Raw genomic sequence first — 22,224 nt, forward strand, 5'->3', positions numbered from 1 at the left:
AATGTAACCGCTGGCCAAAGAATCTGGGGAACAAGACTCAGACAAATTATTAGATCTTTAAAAGCAAGACCCCCGATGAAATGTGCTGCCATCTTTTCAGTAAACAAATGTTTTAAAATGCTGCCTTGAACTTAGCCTCTGTCTCACTTTTTTTCCCTTTGACATCAACAAGTTACTGCAAGGTTAAAAGATCATATTTTCATTTACGGAAAAGTTATCAAGCACATTTACTATCTGCAGTTTGCAGATGTTGGTGGAAGTCACCATTGACCACAGAGTTGACATAACTAAACCAAGGTTGTCATCAAGGATAAATGCCCATAATGTCCTGAAACAGGATTGTATTATTTAGGAGAATCTCTAAATGGACTGGGTAAACAAGCCATAGATGAAAAATATCTGAGTACAGGTGTTGGTGCACAAAATGCAACCCTCCTGCAATGTAACTGGCATCATAATAAAGGAGACTATCAAATCAGGTATAGAAGCAATTATTCTGACTAGAAGAGGCAAATGTCCTAGCATGTATCATTTGATCAACAGCATAGCAAAGAGAGTGTTATGAGAAGACTAGATGCAGTTGTGTATGTCTTGCTCGGTGTACACACAGATAGAGCAATATGAATTATAATCAGAGATGTGAAAACTGCCGGGGAGTTAGGGGAGAGACATATCCAGAAACAACAGAGAAAGATCAGGGTGGGAATTTTTGTTTGTTCTCTTTTCTAAAAGATTGAAAATAAATAGATTATGAAATATTTCCATTTTTCCTTTTAAATGCCACATAACGTGGCTAAAGTGTCAAATAATGTGATCCATGTTTGGAAATATAACAAATTTAAAAAATGTAAAAAGATGCCCTTCCGGTTTGCGAGGCTTCGGCAGCGGCAGGGATTTGCAATCCAGTGCAATCCCTGCCGAGCTCACTGCCAAGGTTCCCCCGACAGGGGGGATCTGGAAAGGGGCAAGGGGTGTCGCAGACCCCCTCCCCAGCCAGCAAAACCCCTTTTCCCGAGGCGGAGGAGCGGCGGTCAGCAATGGCCGCCATGAAGAAACCTGCAAACGGATAAGATTGTGCAGGAGGAAGAAAATCGGAGAAATTGTGAGAGTTGTTTCTGGACCAGGATAAAGTTGCCAAGGGATAAGAAAGTTTCCTGGGGCTTGAAAATTGCTACGGAGAAGTTGCTACATTGTTTCCAGAGAGAGTTACAAGCGGCGCACAGAATTCTAAAAGGGAAAGTTTTTTTTTTTTCTTCACTCTCCTTCTTAACGTGACAGCGGATGGAATAACAAGAGAAATCTGAAAATCTAGGTAATTAAATACTGAAGAGATAAGGATTTCTGAATGATTTTTTTAAAAAGACTTTAAAAATTTTTTTTTGCTGTGAGTGGGAAGGGAGAGGGAAAAAATTGGATTAGAATTTGAAAATAAGGAGAAGACTGCCTGGATTTTTAAAGAGCTATAAATACTAACAAGGCTTCTGAAAGATATATATTAAATGGAACTTTGTGATCAAACTCCAATCCCAGAAAGAGAAAGTGAAGGAGAAAGTGCTTAAAAGAATTAACCTACTTGGATTGCTTGGTGATTTTACTACTTTTGAGAATTATCTCTGATTAAAAGCACTTGGGTGGTTGCTTGGGAAAACTTTTTCTCTTTATAATGGCATTACTTGTGGACAGATTGAAACTTTTATATCAAAAATATGAGAAAGAAAAGCAAGAAGGGAAGGATGTTTTTGATACTCTTTTTCAGTATTTAGAAATGGCGGTCTACACTTATGTAAAATTGAATGGACAACAGGACGACTGGGACAAAGAAGAAGCCATTTTTGATGAACAAGTGACTTTGGCTGGGGAAGGAAAGAAGAAAAGAAAAAGGAAAAAGAGACTTTAAGACCTATAAAAGCAATCAAAAAGAGAAAACAAGATGAAAAAGAGATATTATGTTAGAAGACAACAGAAAGGAGGAAAGCAGAAAAAAGGGAGGTGGAGAGGCAAAGGGGTAAAGAGGACAGAGAGAAGAATAAGCAAGGGAGAAAGGGGACGAGAAGCCTCAATAGTAGAGAGCAAGATGTAAAGAAACAAGAGTTTTTAGAGATAATGGGTAAACTTTATTGATAAAGGGATTCTAAAGGTACATAAGATTGTTTTTATATTTGTATTTAGAAATAATTTTAGAAAGTTGGAAATAATGTGTAATTTAAAGTGTGATAAAATGTTTAATATAACTTAGTGAAACTTGTCTTAAGAAAGGGGGAACATTTTATGAAATAAGGATTTGAGATATGATGTCGGGGGGAATAATGGTGGAAAATATAAGTATTCCCAAAAGGCATGTTAATTAATTGAAATGGATAAAATGGTTAAGATATAAAGGAGTTGGAGAGAAAGATACAAATGAATGTCAATATTAATTAGATTGTGTTATTTCAGTGGAATTTTTTTTTTTTTTTGAAAGAGATTTGAAGTAGGAGAAGCAGGAATACCTTAATGAAATAATGATTTAAAATATGTGACGTGGGGGAATAATTATGGAAAGTAGGTGCTCCCACAAAAGTATGTTAATTAATTGAAAAGTAATGTGCTAAGTGTTTATGATATAAAAGAATATGAATATTAATGAATAGATTAGTATTGGTATTGATAATATTGTATAATTTTAGAATGTACCAAATAGAATCCCAATGTAAGTTAGGTATTTTATATTAAGTATTATAAATGTAGGGGAAAGAGGTAAAGGCGTCATACTCCAATTAGTGTACAGGAGAAGTTTTTTTTTTTTTAAGAAGAAAGATAAATCGATAGCTGGAAATAAACAGACAAAGAATAATAAATATTATGATTTGAATTGAGATGAGATAAATAAAATAAAATTAAAAGAATCTAAGAGAGAGAAGAAGCTATATATAAAATTGAAAATGGTAATAATGATATGGAATGGCATATAAAATGAATATGAATTTGAGTTGGTGTCTGTACAAAGAGTTTTGACCGGGATTAAGCAACTTTCAGAAAAGATTTTTTTTTTATGTTTATATGTTTTGTGTTCTTATGTGTTTATGTTTGAATGAGTTAATAAAACCTTGGAGAAAGGTTAGAAAAGGACAATGGAGAGAAAGAGAGAAGAAAATAAAGCAAGTTAGAAAGGGAAAATATGTGATTGTAAGGAAATGTGTTAATGTTGTTAAACTTTCAAATAATTTTTAGAAATTTTTAGAAAAAAGGTTTTATGTTTATCTTGTATGTTTTGTATGCTTTTAAAAACTAATAAAATTTGTTTAAAAAAAATAAAATGTAAAAAGATAGAAAAGCTTGTCACAACAGAAGGTTTCAGATACTCATGACACTGAAGAAACAAAAATATAATCTCAGGAAAAAATGGATAACATTTCCTGTGGTGAATTAGTATTTTCTGAGTCTTGTCCTTCCCATAGTTTTTTTTAACAACACTCTCTGTATGGGTCTGTATTTCTTTGCTTAGTATAATCTTGGTGAGAGTTTTTCCTCCCATTTTAGTGTTATTTGGCTGTCTGATTCTATTTAACAGGCAAAAAAGAAAAGGCACAGCATTCCTAAAACCTGATAGCTAATGTTGTTAAAATTAAGAACATTTTAAAATAAATTCATGTAAGCAAACAATCAACGTCTGAACAAAATACATTTTCAACGTTATATAATAAATAAACCATTATAATCCAACATATCAAAAGTCACCAGGTTGATTTAAAATTGTGAAATCCTTAAAATACTTGTTTCAGGGAAGATTTTAAATCAACATAGGGAATGAGAAAAATAATAATAATTAAAATTTGAAGGATAAAAATAAATACTGTTCAGGGCCTAGATGAAAAGTTGAGATATTTTTCAAAACTGTTTTTTCTGAACTTCAAGAACACTGTTCAGTAAAAAAAAATCAGTAAAACTCTTTATTTATTTATCTATCTGCCCATCTATCCATTCCACAGATAGCTTAAAATATGTGAAATATCATTTTTTCCTATCTTTCAGAGAAGCCATTTTCTTTAAATAGATATTTGGAAAATGTGGTGTGATTTGTGCTTAAAAGTCCTTTAAAAATTGTGTGTTCTCCCCTTCTAGAGCAACCGTGTCTAACCCACAGCCCAAGGGCTGCATGTGGCCCTGACACAACTCCACAAAATTTACACATTAAAATATTATATATTTGATATCCAGCCCAAGTTGATTCCTCTTCACAAAATGGTCCAGGCAAGCCAAAAGGTTTGACAGCCATGATGCAGAGCATATCTTCTAGAAGCTTCAAGAATATCCCATAGTCTCATCTCCTTTGAGTTATTCCTTTTTGTCCAACTTGGCTTTGATATTGTATTAAAAGAACGAGAGGGAAAAAGCTAGCCATCAAGCTAGCAATAACAGTTTTATATTCATGTTAATAAAATAATATTGCAGTTTAAAGTTATTTACTATTCTTCCCTTTGCCCTCACTAATATTTCAACTGTTCTTCTCCTTTTATGTTGCTACAGGGATAAATTTTCAAATACAATGCTCAGCAGCCTGAGTCTTTTCTGATTTAGGTTTTATACAGTATTTTCTCCGTACAATCTGGATGAGTGTCTTCTTAACACACTTATATAAGAATTCAGATGAAGAAAACAGATTTTCATCTCTGCTTTCCACACCCCAAGATAACACCATCTATTTATAAATTGCCATTTCTGAGGGGGGGAAATTTCTAGATATAGATTGGGTGCTTATTGGTCCCATGAAAAAAACAACAAGAGAAAAATCAGTTTAAGATACAATTGATAATATATGCTATTTATTTCAAGTCGGCTTTTAATAGGGGAAACTGGTCTCTCGTATTATAGTCTGCTACATATATACAGAAATTATACTAATTTTAATGGAATCTACTCCCAAATACGTATAGCATAGGCAAACACCCTTTCTAAGGCTGTGGAGAATACTTTTTTTCTATTTATTTTTGATAGCTAGGATGATAATAAGAGCCAATGTGGGAAAGTGGTTAGGGAAGTGATGGCTTTTTGTTGTGGTGGACCAAAAGCGCTTGTGTGCCAGCACCCACAATGCAAAGCATCCCCCCGTCCATGCGTGCGCAACACCCCCACCCCTCCCCCTTACCTGCACTGTGCATGTCTGCACCCCAGCCGATTTCCGGCCCGTTTGAGGCCATTTTCGCCCTCCCGGAGGCTCGAGGGAAGCTTCTGCAGCCCCGGGAGGCTGAAAATGGGCCCATTCATGGGAGTTTCCGGAAGGTGCATTTTTCGGCCTCCTGAGGCTGCAGAGGCTTGCCTTGAGCCTCTGGGAGGGCGAAAACAGCCTCAAACGGGCCGAAAATCAGCTTGGAGGTGCACACATGCACAGTGCAGGTAAGTTTGGCTGAGGATCGCAGGCCCACACAAATGGCTCTGCATGCCACCTGTGGCATGCATGCCATAGGTTCATCATCACGGGGTTAAGGTATGTCAACTGGAAACTTGGGAGGTCCAGTCCCATTTTAGGCACAAAGCCAACTGGGTGACATTGGGCCATTCACTTTCTCTCAGCCCTCGGACAGAGACAATGGCAAACCAATTCTGAAATTTTGTCTAGAAAAGTGCAGAAACTTGTCAACGCAGTTGCTAGGAGTCACTACTGATTAGGAGGTGTATGACTGCATGCCTGCACACACACACACACACACACACACACACACACACAGAATGATGATAGTGAAGATGATTATTATTCAACAGTTAATAATGTAAACCTATCGCAAAGCTTATCAACCATTTTCATCTATTCTTTGCTTTAAAGCAAAAGAAAACCATGCTATCAACCTTGGCAAAACTGGGAAATTTTCATGACAGGGTTAGAGGTAAGATACAGGGGGTACAACAAAAAAACAGAGGGTTGTCTGTACCCCAAACATCACCTTAAATGTATCAAGTGACAGGTGTTATCAGCTATTAAAGTGATATGACAATAAACCATTTAACTGTATTAGAGAAACCCAGATGATTTTACAGATCATTATAGCAAGAATGAAATACAGATTATGATCTAAGTCACCTGAGCACTTTTTATTCACTGGTAAGACTATAGAGGCTTAAATATATATTGTCTTCCTGAAGAAGAAATAATCAGGGATATGAATAAGAATTCTGTGGAAAGAGCCTTGTAGGCCTCAAATAGACTTCGCTTTGCATTAAGTGTTTACAGCAGATACTGGTATTTTGATTATACACTTTTATGAACATCTAAGGATTTAAACCTGTTCATACATATTGGTGAAAATATACATTTATAATTGGTGTCATTCATTTACATATTTTATGTCCTGGATTTTCATGTCATAATTTTCTGTTACAGCAGATAACTTGATTGAGTCCTTAGCATATTCATTTTAGATCTCTCTTGATACATTTATTTCCTTCTAGTGACCTCTTTCCTTCTAGCGTCCAACCTTAAAAGTTGTCATATAAGTTTTTCCAAACATAAACATATATGTTTCTCACAGGAAGATTTCTTTTTTAATTTCAAAGTCTTAAATAAAGTTCATCTGAGCCTTAATTGTTTTGGAACATTATAACAAAACCACTAATCATCCTTTTGTTGTATGTTGAAAAACAAATCTTTTTTGCAGATCTCTGATCAGTTCCTGCCATACACTGATTGTAAAATAGATGTTCAAAGTACATGTAGGTAAGCTGAAAGATCTCTTTCTCTGGAAAAGTTCTGGAAATCCAAATCCAGCATTCACATGCCATTTTCAGCCACACTATTTCTATTTCCTCTATTTCACAAGAAGCCCTTCTTTTCTCACTTTGGATTTAATTTTTTTCATTGCTTTTTAAAAATTGAGAAACTTCGGAATAAAAAAAGTTTTATTGTACTCACTGGATAAGTCTTCAATTCTCTAAGAATTGAGGTTTTAATTACAAATTTAAGATTTAAATTTGAAACAATGGAATTTAAATGGAAAATGGAACATCCAGCTAAGGGTGATTGGAGTGCTGATTTTAGAAAGTTTTATTATTCAGATGGACTCAAATTAATGACTTTGAAATTAATTGAACTCTTCCTATGGGAAACTTTCCATGTTTACGTTTAGGAATAAAAATAACAGATAAGTTGTCTTTGAAGGTTGATCACTAGAGGAAAACAAATATAAGTGATCTAATAAAAAGAATGAATACTGAATTCAGAAATAATTTCAAAGATAGCTACTATTATAGATAAACTGAATGGTATTATGGGAAAGGTTTCATTACATAAAACTGAAATTGATTCCAGTGTGCATTTAAAACAAAAAAGATTAAATGTTGGTTATAGAAATGAAACCAGTTGATGTTTAATAATTATAATAATTTTAATAATTAATAATTATTTAATAATAATTAAAGACATGCAAATACTAAACCAGAAGAGTGATGCAGAGAATCTTTTTATATGGAAATTACAAAAGGGGCTTGTTAAAATTGTCAATGATTTTGTAAGAGGAGACAGTGAGAATATGAAGTGTATCTTGGATATTCTCTTTATAGTGGACTTGTTAAAGTTGTCAACAATGTTGAGACAAGAAACGGAGTGTGAAAAGAAAACAGATGTTAGGATGTTATCTGGGGAAAATAAGACTGTTGGAAGAAAGAGGAAAAATACAAAGTTGGTTTATTTGATCAAGGTTAAAATGAATGAGTTGCTATTCCTAGTAATGTTTAATAGATTTTTGCTTACTAGGACAGGGTGATGGTATTTTACAGGTTTTGTATATCTAGAAGAAATGAAGAGAATCCATGTGCTGCATTTTAAATGGATTCAGTTAATAAAAGTAAGGGAAGGACTTCAAGTACATTTATTAGATATAGTTTGTAACAGTCATGTTGTTATTTCTGATAACTCTTAATGAACTTCTGCTGATTAAGACAGCAGTGCTTTAAAGATTTGTTTGTGGATAATGGCTGATATTTGGTGTGAAGCACTGCTTGCTGCATTTTAAGAGATAGTAATGAATTGTTAATGTTAATTATACTTGATGGGGATGAAGGAGGGAATTCCTTTCTCCTGAACTTTATTATTTTTCTATCTTCTTGTCTATTTATAGTTTTATCTTTTGTAATCTTAGATTTGACAAAATGTATGAAGTAGTATTTGGAAATATCCTGGCAGCCAATGTACCATCTGCAACAAAGGAATAATAGTGATAAAATGGTTCTCATCTTCCAGGATGCAGCCTATTGCATTTTGCATTGGTCAAAATTTCGAGGTAATCTTCAAGGGCAATTCCAAATAGAGTTTACTGCAATAATCCAATTAAGAGGTAATGAAGGCATAAGTGACTGTTCCCAGGTGCTTCCATTCCAAATGAGATCCAATTGACATATGGGGCTGAAATCGAATTACTCTCCTGGCCGTGATCTCTACCCTCTTTTTCAAGTCAAATGCAATAGCATACAAGTGACAGGTCTCTGCTTTCAGGAAGTGTATAACCTAATTTAGAGCCACTGTAGGTGCTAACTATCAAACCTAGCAGTTTCTGGACAAAGAGAAACTTTGTATTGCTAGGGTTTGGCATCACTTTATTTTGTCCCATCTATTGTTTTCCTCTTGTAAACATCTGGTGAGAACATCTACAGCAGCTCCTGTCTGGCAGTGGAATAGATAGCTAGGATACATCTACATACTGATGACATCTCATCCCATACTAACCAATGAGAGAGAGAGAGAGAAAGAAAGAGGGGGGGAGAGATTGAAGGCTTTTCTGATCAATGCTTTATAGTGTGTAAGACTTTATATTTGTTTATCTTAATGGTATGGACTTTGTCATTATTTCATTCATACTTCAGTATTCTTGTCCACATGTGTATATTCTTTATCTGTTCAATGGGCATATGCCATTTCTATATATAGAGGAGATCATAAGGTGGAATGTAAGTCATATGAATGTATATGATACAGTCATAGGACTGTGAACACTTGGAAAGGGATTTGGAAAAAGTGCTTCGGGTATCTTGCAAAGACAGCAGAGTTCTATTATTCATTGAGGCTGAGGGTGACTTTTTATCAGACACCTACAAGGAATGGAAAAATGTATGACACTGTTTCAAGAGTTGCATTAAACCTAATGAATAGACTTTCCTGTAAGATTGAAAAAATATATATATATATATATTCCAAATAGAATATATATATATATATATATATATATATATATATATATATATATATATATATATATATATATATATATATATATATATATATATATATATATATATAAATATAAATATATATTTATATATAATATATATAAATAAAACGATACTTGACAAGAATATATGTAAATTTTGTACCTAAATTGCAACACGTAAACATCTTGATATTTCAGTCCTTCTAATCTGGGTAAAGGGAAGTCTTTTTACTCTTATTAGATTCTGCACTTTTTTCAGGCTTACAGGAAAGTCTATTCATTAGGTTTAATGTCTTTTCTTTATGATAGTGAGTATAATACTGAAAAAAAAAGTAGACTAAGGCTGACTGATTTCCATGTAAGCAGAGGTAAATGGAACTGTAAGCTGCATTAAAGATAGCTTAATGTTAAATGTGTTTATGTTTGGTCTCACTAAGAAAACTCAAAAGGCATTTGCGGTTGTATCCTGGGGGTTTTAGCCAAAAACCACAGAATAAAATATTTCTGCATATATTTCCATTAATGTAATTTACCACCAAAGAGCCTACTTTAATTTTTTCTGAAGTTGCCTTACTACTGATATTAGATACAAACATCTTGTATGAGGACCCATACTAAGTTTAAGAATAGGTGCAAGAAAGCACTGTTATTTTCTACAGTAGAAATGGTTTTGAGAAGCCCATGTGTCTAAAGAAATGCTTTATCATTTCTATTTAACAGCATATCGCTAGAGATGAAGTGAAATTCTAAGGATTTATTAGTATGAAAGGGAATCAATTATTTTTTTCTAAGAGATGGTAGACTATCATCAATATTTCTTTTACTGCTGCTCACAACTGGAACTGTTGATCATGCTGTGAAGTCCTAGAGGGGACAAAGGTGACCTGCTGTCCTCCATTATTTCGGACTTCAATTCTTATTAATCACAGGTCATTGGCAGCAGATTCTGGGAGTCTAAATCACCTGGAAGGACCCCGTGATTCAATTATCTATGAAGTACTTTTCTTTTGCCTCTCCTTTTCATCACCCAAATTTCTACTTTTTCAGAAGCAGAGGCAGAGCAGGAGATTTCACACAAAAGGTGTTTATTTAATTCAAGCTCAGATTTAGAAAGCCACTGGTCTGTCAGCTGCACTGCCCTTAATTACCCTCTTCATTTGGGAAAAAAAGAAAGTTTTGCTGATGAAGGAGACAGCTGAGTTAGGAGTACACATCAGCAGTCTAGGTAATCCTTAAATTAAGAGTTTGGCAAAGCTTGGAAAGGTTTTTAGGCTGCTGCACTAAATCAAACTTTCCAGAATGCAGTTTCTAAAAATAATTAGCATACACCTTTCCAGTTTCAGAAAAGAGTTGATTTGTCCGGATCGTTGCTTTATTTTTGAAATGGCTAATTCAAAACTTTCAATTTAGCCCAGTTGTACATTTAGAATAACAGAGCTTTTGTTGTTTGATGTTTGGATCATAAATAGGGCATTCTTTTGGGTATCAACATAATAAATAATGATTTGGAACAAAGCAAACATTGTAAGCCATATGTACTTACCCACAGGAGACATTTCAGGCACTCCAGCAGTGTAAGGACCATCCAGAAATTTAGGCTCATTGTCATTGATGTCCTGAATCTTAATGACGAATTCCGACTCGGGCTCCACAGGTTTACTTGTCAGTCTATCTAGTGCTTGTGCACGGAGGGTGTAGTAGGCCTGTTCTTCCCGATCAAGCCTCTTTGTAGCATGAATGTCCCCCGTGTTCTCATCAATAATGAAAATGGAACTTGCTCCCTCTCCTGACAAGATGTATTTGATGGAGCCGTCTCCTTTATCAACATCAGAGTGAAGCTGGTAAAAAATTGATGAGAGATGAGATTAATGTACAGGACAGTTGGCGATATGAATATATGTTTAAAAATAATCTGCATGCCATGCCTTAGTATATGACAGTTTTTGGAAAATTAAGGCAAAATATTGAATGTGCACAGCCTGTGGGAAATGATAGGAAGCTTTCAACTACCGTATTTGCCGGCGTATAAGACGACTTTTGCCCCGAAAAACATGCCTCCAAGTGGGGGTGCGTCTTATACGCCGGTATATCCACTGCCGGCTTTCGGAGGCTTGTTGGACGCAGCGAAGGCGCCTCTGGCTTCCTGGATCCCCGCGTCGCTTCCGCTTCATCCGCTCGCCTCGCTCCGCCCGAGGCTGCAGCCTTACTGCTCTTCCCACGCCCTGGCACTCTGCCCTGCCGCTGCAGCCCCGGGATTTCTGGAGGGCGTTCCAGTGGTGGTGGGGGGTCGTCTTATACGCCGGGTCGTCTTATACGCCGGCAAATACGGTAACTCCCCTTTGTCAGGCGGTCCCATGTCATATCCATTCCTATTTTCAAAAGCTCTCACGTCAGATGAACCTTTTTCTGAGAACACAGTTGATTTTACAAGCCTTGGTAATTTAATGCGATTTACTCAAAAGTAATCCTGATAAAGCCAGCTTCAAATCCTTTGAAGAAACGCAGCCTGCGCTTTGCATTCCTTTGGGGATCAATGTACCTGCTTACTACATAAAACTTTTAATATTCAGTTTTCTTCAAGTCATGAAAAAGTAAAACAATGAATCAGCATACAATCTCCATCCCCCTTCATATTTATTACAGTGGTTTATTAATAGGAACTATGTCTATTTCCATTTTGAAAAGCCACAAAACTGAACAGGAAGCCTAAATAGTTCATCCTGGCATCATTAAGTATTTTTATTTTTAAAAGGCAGCATTTATAAACCATAAGCATGAAATAAATGTTATCACTGTATTTAGAGATAGTAGCTATATGATTGCTAATCTACTTCATCAAGTTTCATTGTGACGTCTTATATCCAAATCCGTCAGAGCTTTAATCCTAATATGCCACTCCCATCAAAAGACCAAGCTTTTGAGGAAACACTCTGTAACTACAAAAAACTTTACATATGTTAGGCTGTTTGTAATGTTCAATTAAATAAAACAGTGCATCACAAGACAACAATTTTTGAATCTAGGTACATCAAAATTCTAAATCAAATAGTTATGTACAAATCTGGGATCCATTACTACTGTTGAAATGAGATTTCAAAGATCCTCAGATAGGTTGTATTTGCAAACTTATGGTGACTACAATGCCACCATACTCAGTTGTAATCACATATTTATGATTTCCAAAAATCCCTGTCATCTACATGCAAGCAAAGTCAATGGGGATGCATGTTGGAAGTAAAAAAATCATTCCCAAATGGGTCATGGGTTTTCTAGTAAGAATTGAAACCCACAATTTCTAAATCAGTAGTCGCCAACCAGTGGGCTGGGGACCACTGGTGGTCCATAAGAAAATTTTGGTGGTCCACAGAGAAATGTCATCCCCAAAGCACCCATGAAAGCAATTAATCCAGGCTGCGTGGGAACACAAGGCTGTGTCACCCACATCGCCCGCGGGAACACAAGGCTTGTGTCACTTGCATTGTGAACAACAAGAGGCAGTGAGGGAGGGGAGAAAGGATGGGGGGGAACTTGCCCCATGTGCCTCGCCTGGCCACTGGGATGCTTCTCTCCACTTCTTTCTTCTTATGCTTTTGGCTGCATGCAAGGAAAGCAGCAAAAGTCTTTCTTACTCTCCCCCAAACTCCACCAGAAATGAGTCTTTGGGACCCTGCATGGCATCCTGCTCCAAGAGGCTGCGCCAGCGCAACAAGTCTCACAAAGACTCATTTCCAGAGGAGTTTCAGGGAGAGAAAGAAGGACTTCTGCTGCTTCTCTTGCATGAAGCCAAAAGTCTCTCTCCCTCTCTCCCCCTGAGAACGGAGCTGGAGATGGTATCCTGCAATCCCAAATAAAGAATGATCGATCAGTAGGAAAATGGGGTGGGGAATTTTCCTGCAGACTTTTTGGGATTTTCCCAGGGTCTCTGGTCCGTGGGATTTAAAATTATGAGTTTGGTGGTCCCTGAGGTCCAAAAGGTTGGCAACCCCTGTTCTAGATGATAGCAATCTGAAAAAAAAACTTTATGCAACTTTTTTTCATACAGTACACTCTCCCTCCCTCCCTCCCCTCTCTCTCTCTATACATACAGTATATGTGTGTGTGTGTGTGTGTGTGTGTATTGAGAGAGAGAGAGAGAGAGAGAGAGAGAGAGAGAGAGAGAGAAATGTGCACATACACAAAAACAGTCCTATATTCCTTCCCAACTCTAACTCTATGATATTTGATTCTTAATATTGATTTTAATGTTTTATATTTCACCTCTTTCATACATTCTTTAAAATTCTGTCTACAACTTTTTTCTTCATAACCATGGACAAAAAAAAGCAAATAATAATAACCCTCACATAATGTTCTGCTACTTCATCTTTAATATACTGATATCCCTGGTCTCATTTTAAATTATTTTTCTCCTTCTCTGTCTTATATGATATAATGTAATTAGAAAGATGGATAGGAACAGAAAAAAAAGGACTCTGACAGAAAAGAAAAATTGCCATCTGGATTGTCAGGCCAAAGTCTAAAGATGACATAGTGAAATCTAATTGAACCCAATCCCTTCTAATGGACAGAATCTTGCCAAACTAAAACTGTAACTTTCTAACCTATAAGATCGGGGTATCAAGCTCGTGATGATATGTTGTTGTCACATGACATATCACAACTTTTTCCCCTTTGTGAAACTGGGGGTGGGAGTGGCCAGTGCATGACGCATCCGGCCCATGGGCCGCAAGTTTGACATCCCTGTATTAGATGTATCCTGAAAGATTCTAGAGTGTGGCGTCTTTAAATTTCTTCCTCTCCCATGCAGGACTGAAGTCTCTTAATGTTAACTTTTCTCTGGAATGCATTGTCTCCTCCTTGGGAAAGCTCTTTGCTGCCAAGACTTCCCTCTACCGATTCCCCAGGTGCACATTCCATCCCAGGATCAAGAAAATGCACCACAGTGCAAATCAATTAGATAATAAGCCAAATCCAGGCTCACAGTGCAAAGAGGCATTATCATTTCCATATGATAACCCCCCCCAAAAAAAAATACTCTGAGGTACATCAGATGCTTTCTTCTTTCAACTATAACATTCATCAATCAAAGTCAATGCACATAGAAGGAGCTGACTAACAGTTCAGGCCAGAGAATTATCCTTTGAAAGTTTTCAGGTATAATTTGGCATAGGAAAGGGGTCAAAAGTTTCAGCTGAAGCACAGAACTTGTGAAGTTGTTCCTAAAGTTATCCATGGTTCTGCAACTGTACTTATAACCTACAAGTCTAAGGTATACAGCATTTCCCATGGAGGAGTACATAGCTGGCTGGAGAATTCTGGGAGTTGAAGTTCTCAGGTCTTAAAGTTTCCAAGTTTGTGGAACCCTGGTTTACATTAATAGAACCTTGAAACTCTGAAAGTATCCCACCTCACCCTCTCACTTTTACACTCCTTAAAACTAAGGAGGATCCCTTCTGAGATGTTCTTTCTGACTAAATTTTGTTTATTAAATGATTGTCTGGACTGCAAATCTTTCTTGTGTTTCCCAAGGTCATTTCTACATTCCATTGCACCTGTAAATAACGTCATGGCACATTTTCTTTTTTAATAATAATAAAAAATCCATTAGATGCATGGTAACTTTAGTTAGGGGTACATTTAGATTTAGTTAATTCAGTGCCAGCACTGCATGTATGGTTCATGATCTGGAAGAGAGTTTAATGGATCCTTTTTTTTCCTAACCTTTTTTTTATGACTTGACATCTCGAATGGCATCTTTTGGGAAAATGAGCCAGCCAATAAAAATGCATCCCAGTAGCAGAAGAGAATTTCTGTCCCCAGAAATTACTTATACCTCATCTTAAATTTTCTAGAGCCAGCACATCTTTGAATTGGGATCATTTGAAGAACTTGCCAGTAGTTTATTTGAGGAATAAAACATATATTTTAAAAAGCCCATGTTAACTAAGGGGGTTCCTGTTTCACAACTGCATTACTGATTTATAGTCACTATATGGCTTAAATAACTGTATTTGCTTTCTGTGCACTTATGATAGCAATTAGTGTGTAGAACTTGAATGAATAATTGCTACTCAGAGTACTAAAAATATTAGAGTTTACTTTGATCTCCAAAGGCTAGCACTTCTAACGTAATGTTAGAACTGTATTCGCTGAGTTTTCAGTAAAAGTTCTTTTTAAAAGCACAGTTCTGTGTTTAAAACCCTTGATTCACTTTTTTGTTGTTATTTTGTTTTACACTTACCATGGGTGGGCTCATTATAAAATTAGCAATGTTCCCACTGCTGTAAAAAATACTCTGAAGAGTTTTGCGAATACTATTTTGAGTGTTTTAGTGCCAAGAAGAGGAAAATAAAAGGACATGACGAGGGAACAATGTATTATCAAAATATGTTGAAATGAGTCAGCTTCATATTTTCTCAGCAATTTTCACAATTGTCATGGTTTAGATACATACACACACATACACTTTTTCTCTCTGTGCATTACTCTATAATGATATAAATATATTAGGACAGGCTTTAAATGTCTTAAAATTGAAATTCTAGATTTCTCAATTAACATAATCAGCATCCACTTAGAGCGTTCTGAAAGAAACTTTTTCTGACATACAGTGTTAGCAAAACATCTTCACTTCTGGTCTTCATAAATACCAGTTACTTTCATACCAAGGTGAGGGTTTTTTTTTTGCATAAAGCAATTTGTAAAGTTTTACAAAAGTGATGCATGACTTACAGCAGATAAACCTATTTAGAATATTAGAAGGGGCATTTTTAAAAGAAAACAACTAGTAAAATAGGAGGAAGAAAATAAATGCTTTGAGCACTGAAGAACATATACTATTCTGAAGATATTTATTGGGAATTGGGAAACAAATATCATAAAACAGAATGCAACCTCTTTTCCAAGCTCACAAAACTTGTGAACAAGTCTTCCCTATATGAAATTGAAGAAACAAAAGGTTGGGTATACTTAATATAATAATTAAAATCATTCTGGAAGGATGAATTAGCCATGAAGTTAAAATTTACAGTATATAGCATATGGAGAAGTGACATGAGCAATAAAAGATGAGATTTGCTTCTTTTTCCATAAATGGTGCTACTTGCATCTACTAATCAAAATCTCTATATGAGGTTCTTATTTCAGATCATTGTCCATTGCAACATGATTCAAATCAACTCCCTCCTAGTCAAATTCTCTCTATGCTTTTGCTAAACACATTTTTAACGGTCCTTCTAAGGTGTAATTAATTCTGAGCCCGCAGTCTCTTATTCAAACAATTTTCCATCACCAGCAAATTGTATGGACATGATTCAGGATGCAAACAATTGCAAGGATACTTTGGTCTGGATTTTACTGAATTGATTGTGATGATGTATGTCATCCCTGGACATCACATTTGATGAAGTGAAAAAAAGAGACAAGGGAATACAATTAGTGAGGTCAGAGTGTGTCCATTTATCAGAAGAATATTGACTGATTATTGATAAAGAAGAAAACAAAATCAGAAATAAGACAGAATGAAGGAGGTTATTCAAAAGACACCAGTATTATTCATTATTTACTTTAAGTGCTTAGGTTCTTTCGGCCACTTCTTGTATTATTCAGCATAAAAGTATTCCAAAAATATTAACTTTATTTTCTCTAAACAGTAATATTATTCTTTAGATTTACCTTTCAGGAAGATTGGACTAAGTATCTATCGCTGCTCTACAATTAACCTTACCCCCACACACACACACACAAACACACATATAGTAAATAATTGCCCAAAATATCTGAGATGCAATCTGACAACTGATATAGGATATGAATCAGAATGTGAGTGATAGACACAACTGCATCAGTCTTCTTCATGACTGAAAAATCTCAGTTGAGATTTGAAGTTTTATTAAAAGGATAAAATTAAACTTAGAAATAAAACATTGAGAAGAACAGAATTTTTCCATACTAATCTCAAAAAAATGAAAAAAGGAAGCAGAGTATAAAATAAAAAGGCTTGAAAAGAATAGTGACTCAGAAGGTCTGTGTGACCTGTTCAAATTACATCAGCAGCTATTTTTCCCCCTTAATTTCATATCTGTATCATGTTCAAGATCATTGCCATCATATGTTTTCCAGGTGAAGACTTGATGTATCTTCAAAGAGCCGGCACATTGCTGAAGTGGAGAACATGACCAGATAGTGAGCATAGCTTCTCTGGATAAGAGAAGCAAAAGAGAGTACCCGTATACACTTTGGAGACAGTTTCTTGTGAGGAAGCCTGCAGAAATCCTGCAGGTGACTCAAATTAAAGAGTACCAGAAGCCAAGAAAGAAGGATCATGTCCCAGCCTCAACAGATTACACTGGAACTGATCTAATTCCACTTTCTAAAATGCATTTGTACTATAACTATATAAAAGCTACGAGATCTTTGGAGCAGCTGAGAATTTACACCTCCTGGTGAGTATTCCTATGATCTAGAATGTGAATAAAGTGAAAGACATACGTACAAGGATTAAATAATAATCTGCAGCAAAAACTATGAAAAATTTAAAATGATTAATGGTTTTGTCTAAATTTGGGTTTTGTTAATTTAAATATTAAGTATACTGTCCAGGTTTTCCAAGTGAAATAATTAGGGGATTTTTATAAGCAAAAATAAATAAATAAAAAATCAAGGAACTGTTGTTAAAGAGCAAAAACTGCAGAACATGTTGAATAGGATGAATAAGTTAAGATGATAGAGAAAAGGAAAAGAAAAAAAAGTGAGAAGAACTATCTTTTGGCAGTTACTTTCCCTTGTTGAACAAATTCAATAATAGGGAGGGAGGGAAGGGTGAAAGAGAGAGAGGCTATTATCAGAGAAGCAGTGAGAAAAGTGAGAAAAGGATCATTAAACTGCATTACACCAGGGATGTTACAAATAATGTCGAGAAATGGAGAAAGAATATAAAATCAGTGACAACTTTACTGGCTGAAAGATTTGCAAATATAGAAGACAAAATGAATAAAAGATTAGAAGAATCTGCAATACAAATAATTGAAGAACTTCAACAAACGGAGGGGGAAAATGAAGAAAATAAGCTGGAAACAACAACCAGGGAAATGAATGAAGATCTGGATGTGGGCATCAATAGAAGCCTGTGGAACCTGAAGAAATAGGCAGGGCCCTCTGAGCTGCTAATTCAATCACTTGTATATTAGATCTATGGCCCTCCTGGCTTATTAAGGCTGTGCATGTGGAGACATGGCACTGGGTCTGTGTGGTAATTAACTCCTCCTTGAAAGAGGGAATAGTTCCTGTCTACTCTGTCCTCAAAGGACCATCGCTCAACCCAACCAAGCTGGACAGTTTTCATCCATTTGACAACCTTCCCTTTTTAGTGAAGGTAGTGGACAGAATGGTTGCATGGCAACCACAGAATACACAGTAGTTACCCTAACCACTTTCTGTCAGGGTTCAGGCCAGGGTTTGGGACTGTGACAGAATTGATCACACTTATGGTTGACCTCTGGTGAGATTGGGATGGAGAAAGTACTTCCACCCTGTCTCTTCTTGACCTCTTAGTGACATTCAGTAGCATTGATCATGGTATCCTTCTGAGATATGTAGGTGAGCAGCAATTGGTGTGCTGGTTCTCCTCTTTCCTCTGCTAACAATTCTAGTTGGTGTTGATGAAGGTGGGGAAGGTCCATCCCATGACTCCTAGTTTGCAGAAGCTTCGGGGCTTTGTCCTCCATCCTCTCCTATTTAACATCTACATGAGATCACTGGGTGAGATGATCCATTGATTTGGGGTGAAATATCCAGCTCTATATATCTATTCCTGTGGATGTCCTATACCAGTGTGGAGGCTGTTCAGATCTGGTAAGGATGAAGTGGGCTTTGACCCAAACCTAGCAAAATTGAGTTGTTGTGGGTATTTGGACCCTCTGGAAACAAGACTCTTCCATCTCTCATTCTGAATGGTATAACATTGTCCAGACAGAACTGCTGCACAATCTGGGGGTCCTCCTAGAGATCTAGACTCACAGCTCCTGCTTGAGGAACACACAACAACTGTGGCTAGGAGTGCCTTTATACATCTTAGATGGTGCACCAGTTGCACCCCTTTCTGGAGCAGGATGTCTGGCTCACTATTACCTATACCTTTGTAACCACTCACTTGGCTGCACGTGAACAGCATTCAAAAATAAGTAGTACAAATGCAGCTTCACAGGTGGTAAATGGTGCCAGCTATATGTACATCAGAGATGGGATTCAATTATTTTTACTACCGGTTCTGTGGGCGTGGCTTGGTGGGCATGGCAGGGGAAGGATACTGTAAAATCTCCAGTCAGAGATGGTATTTGCCGGTTCCCCGAACTACTCCAAATTTCCGCTATCGGTACTGCAGAACTGGTCAGAACCTGCTGAATACCACCTCTGATGCACATGTAACATTATTATTATTGTGTGAGCTGCACTGGTGTAGTTGGTGTTTCTAGGTACTATTCAAGGTGCTGATTGTCACCGTTAAAGCCCTATATGACTTGAGATCTGGTTACCTGGAGAATATTTTTCCAATAGTCTCTATATCCAGTTGGATCCAATATATTGTAGATAACATCGATCAAAGAACTGGTAGGGACTAGATTATGATGTTTTTCTACTTCAACCCCCAGTTTATGGAATATTAGAATGGTACCAACTCTGATGGCTTTTCACAAGACTTTAAAAACTTGGCTATGTACCCAGGCCTGGGGCTCAATCTATGTTAAGCATCCTGTTTCTTGGCTTTACTGTTAGTTAATTACCTTAGCTGCTCTTTTTATTTATTTTCTGGATGTTTTTACTGTTTTATTGTTTTTTATTGTTTTATTGTTTTAGAATTTAGAACTGTAAGCTGCCCAGAGTCAGTTGGTTGAGTTGGGCAGCTATAGAAATTTAATGAATAAAGTTAATTCTGTCCAAAGAAATATTTATTAGAACATTTTCTATGATAAAAGAATGCAAAATAAATTTGCTTATCTTTTATCTTAATTTTCTCTTTTATATTTTATCATTACTTTTATTCAAGTAAAAATTATTTAATAAAATCATATCTAAAAATACAATCATTGTAGCCAGCTTACAAGTAGTAGAAAAATAATAATAATATCAATATCATAATAACAGAGTTGGAAGGTCTTCTAGCCAAACCACTTGCTCAAGCAGGAGACTATGCCATTTCAGAGAAATAGTGGTCCAATCTCTTTTTAAAAACCTCCACTGATGGAGCAATCACAACTTCTGAAAGTAAGCCTTCTTGCTTTGAGGGACTGCTCATATAATGAACATTTTTTTATATATATGCTGAATTCACCAGGGCCAGAGAAGCAATCAAGATAGCACAAAATGAGCTTCTCTGGAGAGGAAACACAGTTAGGTTATTTCCATTCAAAAGGGATTCTGTATAATTGAATCAGCCTCAGTGAGCTTGACAATGGTCCCCCAAACCAACATTTAAGAACTTAAAATCAATCCAAACAACCAAATGTCTGGAAGATATTTCAGATAACCATGAAAAGAACCAGCAACATTATGGTGAATAAAAATGACAGAAAGTATATAAACATGAGATAATTCAGAAAGGTATATTTTAATGGGCTACTAACCCCTTGTACTTGATGCTTTATAAATAGCTGATTTTAGAGCTTGCTGTAACACAAATGTAAAAAAAACAACACCTACAATTTTATAAAAATACCATCAGTTAGAGAGTACTATTTAAATCAGTCTCGATTTGAAATGAAGTGAGAATCGGTACGAATGACTCAAAAATATGTTCAAAAGATACTGTGCAATCGTCAAATAGGTAAATATGATTAAGTATCTATGATGACCCGGAGTGTATCAAAAATATAACAAAAACCAAAATGTAAATAAAGGTCCTTTAATGCCTTCAACTTGGCTTCACTGTTTAATTGTTCACAGTTGAAGATTAAACTATTTTCAAAATAACATTCCAAACGAAAGAAATACAGTTCAAATTCAAAGAGCAGATAACGAAGCAAAAACCAAAAACAAACCACACTGAAGAAAGTTCCACGACAGAACAGGATAATTAATTACAAATTTCAAAAAGATAACCAGGTATAGTCCGTTGGAAGAACCAACCAAGATAAACCTCATCCAGGAATAAAACACTAATTTGTCTCCAGCGTTTGTTAGCACGCAGGTCCAAACTCTTATGCAGATCTCACACCTGCAACCCATGAAGATGATCATGGCCCTCTCCTCCTGAGTAGACCACGTTTTCCCCTGATCCTCTCCTCCCTGCGTGCCCTAGGATGGATAGGAGATGGGCCTGGGTCCCTCCTCTGACTGCTCAGCCAGCCTCTGTCCTTCCCCAGCCTCCTCCACCACCTCTGGAGCCACACTTCCACTCCCCATTGGCTGTTCCTCCTCTTCCTCAGAGTCGTCTCCACCAGGGGCATGACAGTATCAGAAGAAAAAGCAGTTTTGCAGAAGGTACCCTTATCATGACAATATCAAGGTCTGAACAATTGGCAGGATTGCATTCAATCATGAAAAACTCTTAGTCATAGAGAGGGAGAAAGAAAACTAATTGGACAGAATTTAACCAGACTTGTCCAGTTTGAGTTTGAAAACATTTACAAGTAATAATCATTGATTAAAAAAAGGTTTACTTTTAATTGCTTCTGCTTTTTAAATCTGTCTTATTTGGATATCAGAAGCGTTAAGAATTTTGTTTTGTAAAATATGACAATTTGCAGCAGATGTTTTTCTTATATTTGGAACACCTTTGTAACCAAATTTAGACTTATGCTAAACTGCTTTCTTCTGCTTATTCTAGCTTATTTGGGAACAATGTGAAAATAAATGGACTACAGGTGAAACTCGAAAAATTAGAATATCGTACAAAAGTTCATTTATTTCAGTAATGCAACTTAAAAGGTGAAATTAATATATGACATAGACTCATTACATGTAAGCCATAATCATCTCAATTATGACAAATCACAGCTTTAACTGTCTTGCTTTGCATGTAATGAGTCTAAGTCATATATTAGGTTCACCTTTT

General features: G+C 36.1%; 1 protein-coding gene across 2 annotated transcripts in view; it reads right to left on the reverse strand.

Moving 5' to 3' along the window:
• Positions 1-22,224, reverse strand: part of CDH7 (cadherin 7) — a 119,337-nt gene that overhangs the window by 55,217 nt on the left and 41,896 nt on the right. For both annotated transcript variants that reach the window (XM_087961480.1, XM_087961479.1), the window contains exon 3: positions 10,717-11,011. In XM_087961480.1, coding sequence (XP_087817606.1) covers positions 10,717-11,011 — 295 coding nt within the window. The remainder of the gene's footprint in view (positions 1-10,716; positions 11,012-22,224) is intronic.

The sequence above is a fragment of the Notechis scutatus genome, chromosome 3 (genome assembly GCF_049901735.1).
Source record: "Notechis scutatus isolate UNSWTSFEM ecotype Mainland chromosome 3, rNotScu1.2, whole genome shotgun sequence".
Taxonomy (NCBI): domain Eukaryota; kingdom Metazoa; phylum Chordata; class Lepidosauria; order Squamata; family Elapidae; genus Notechis; species Notechis scutatus.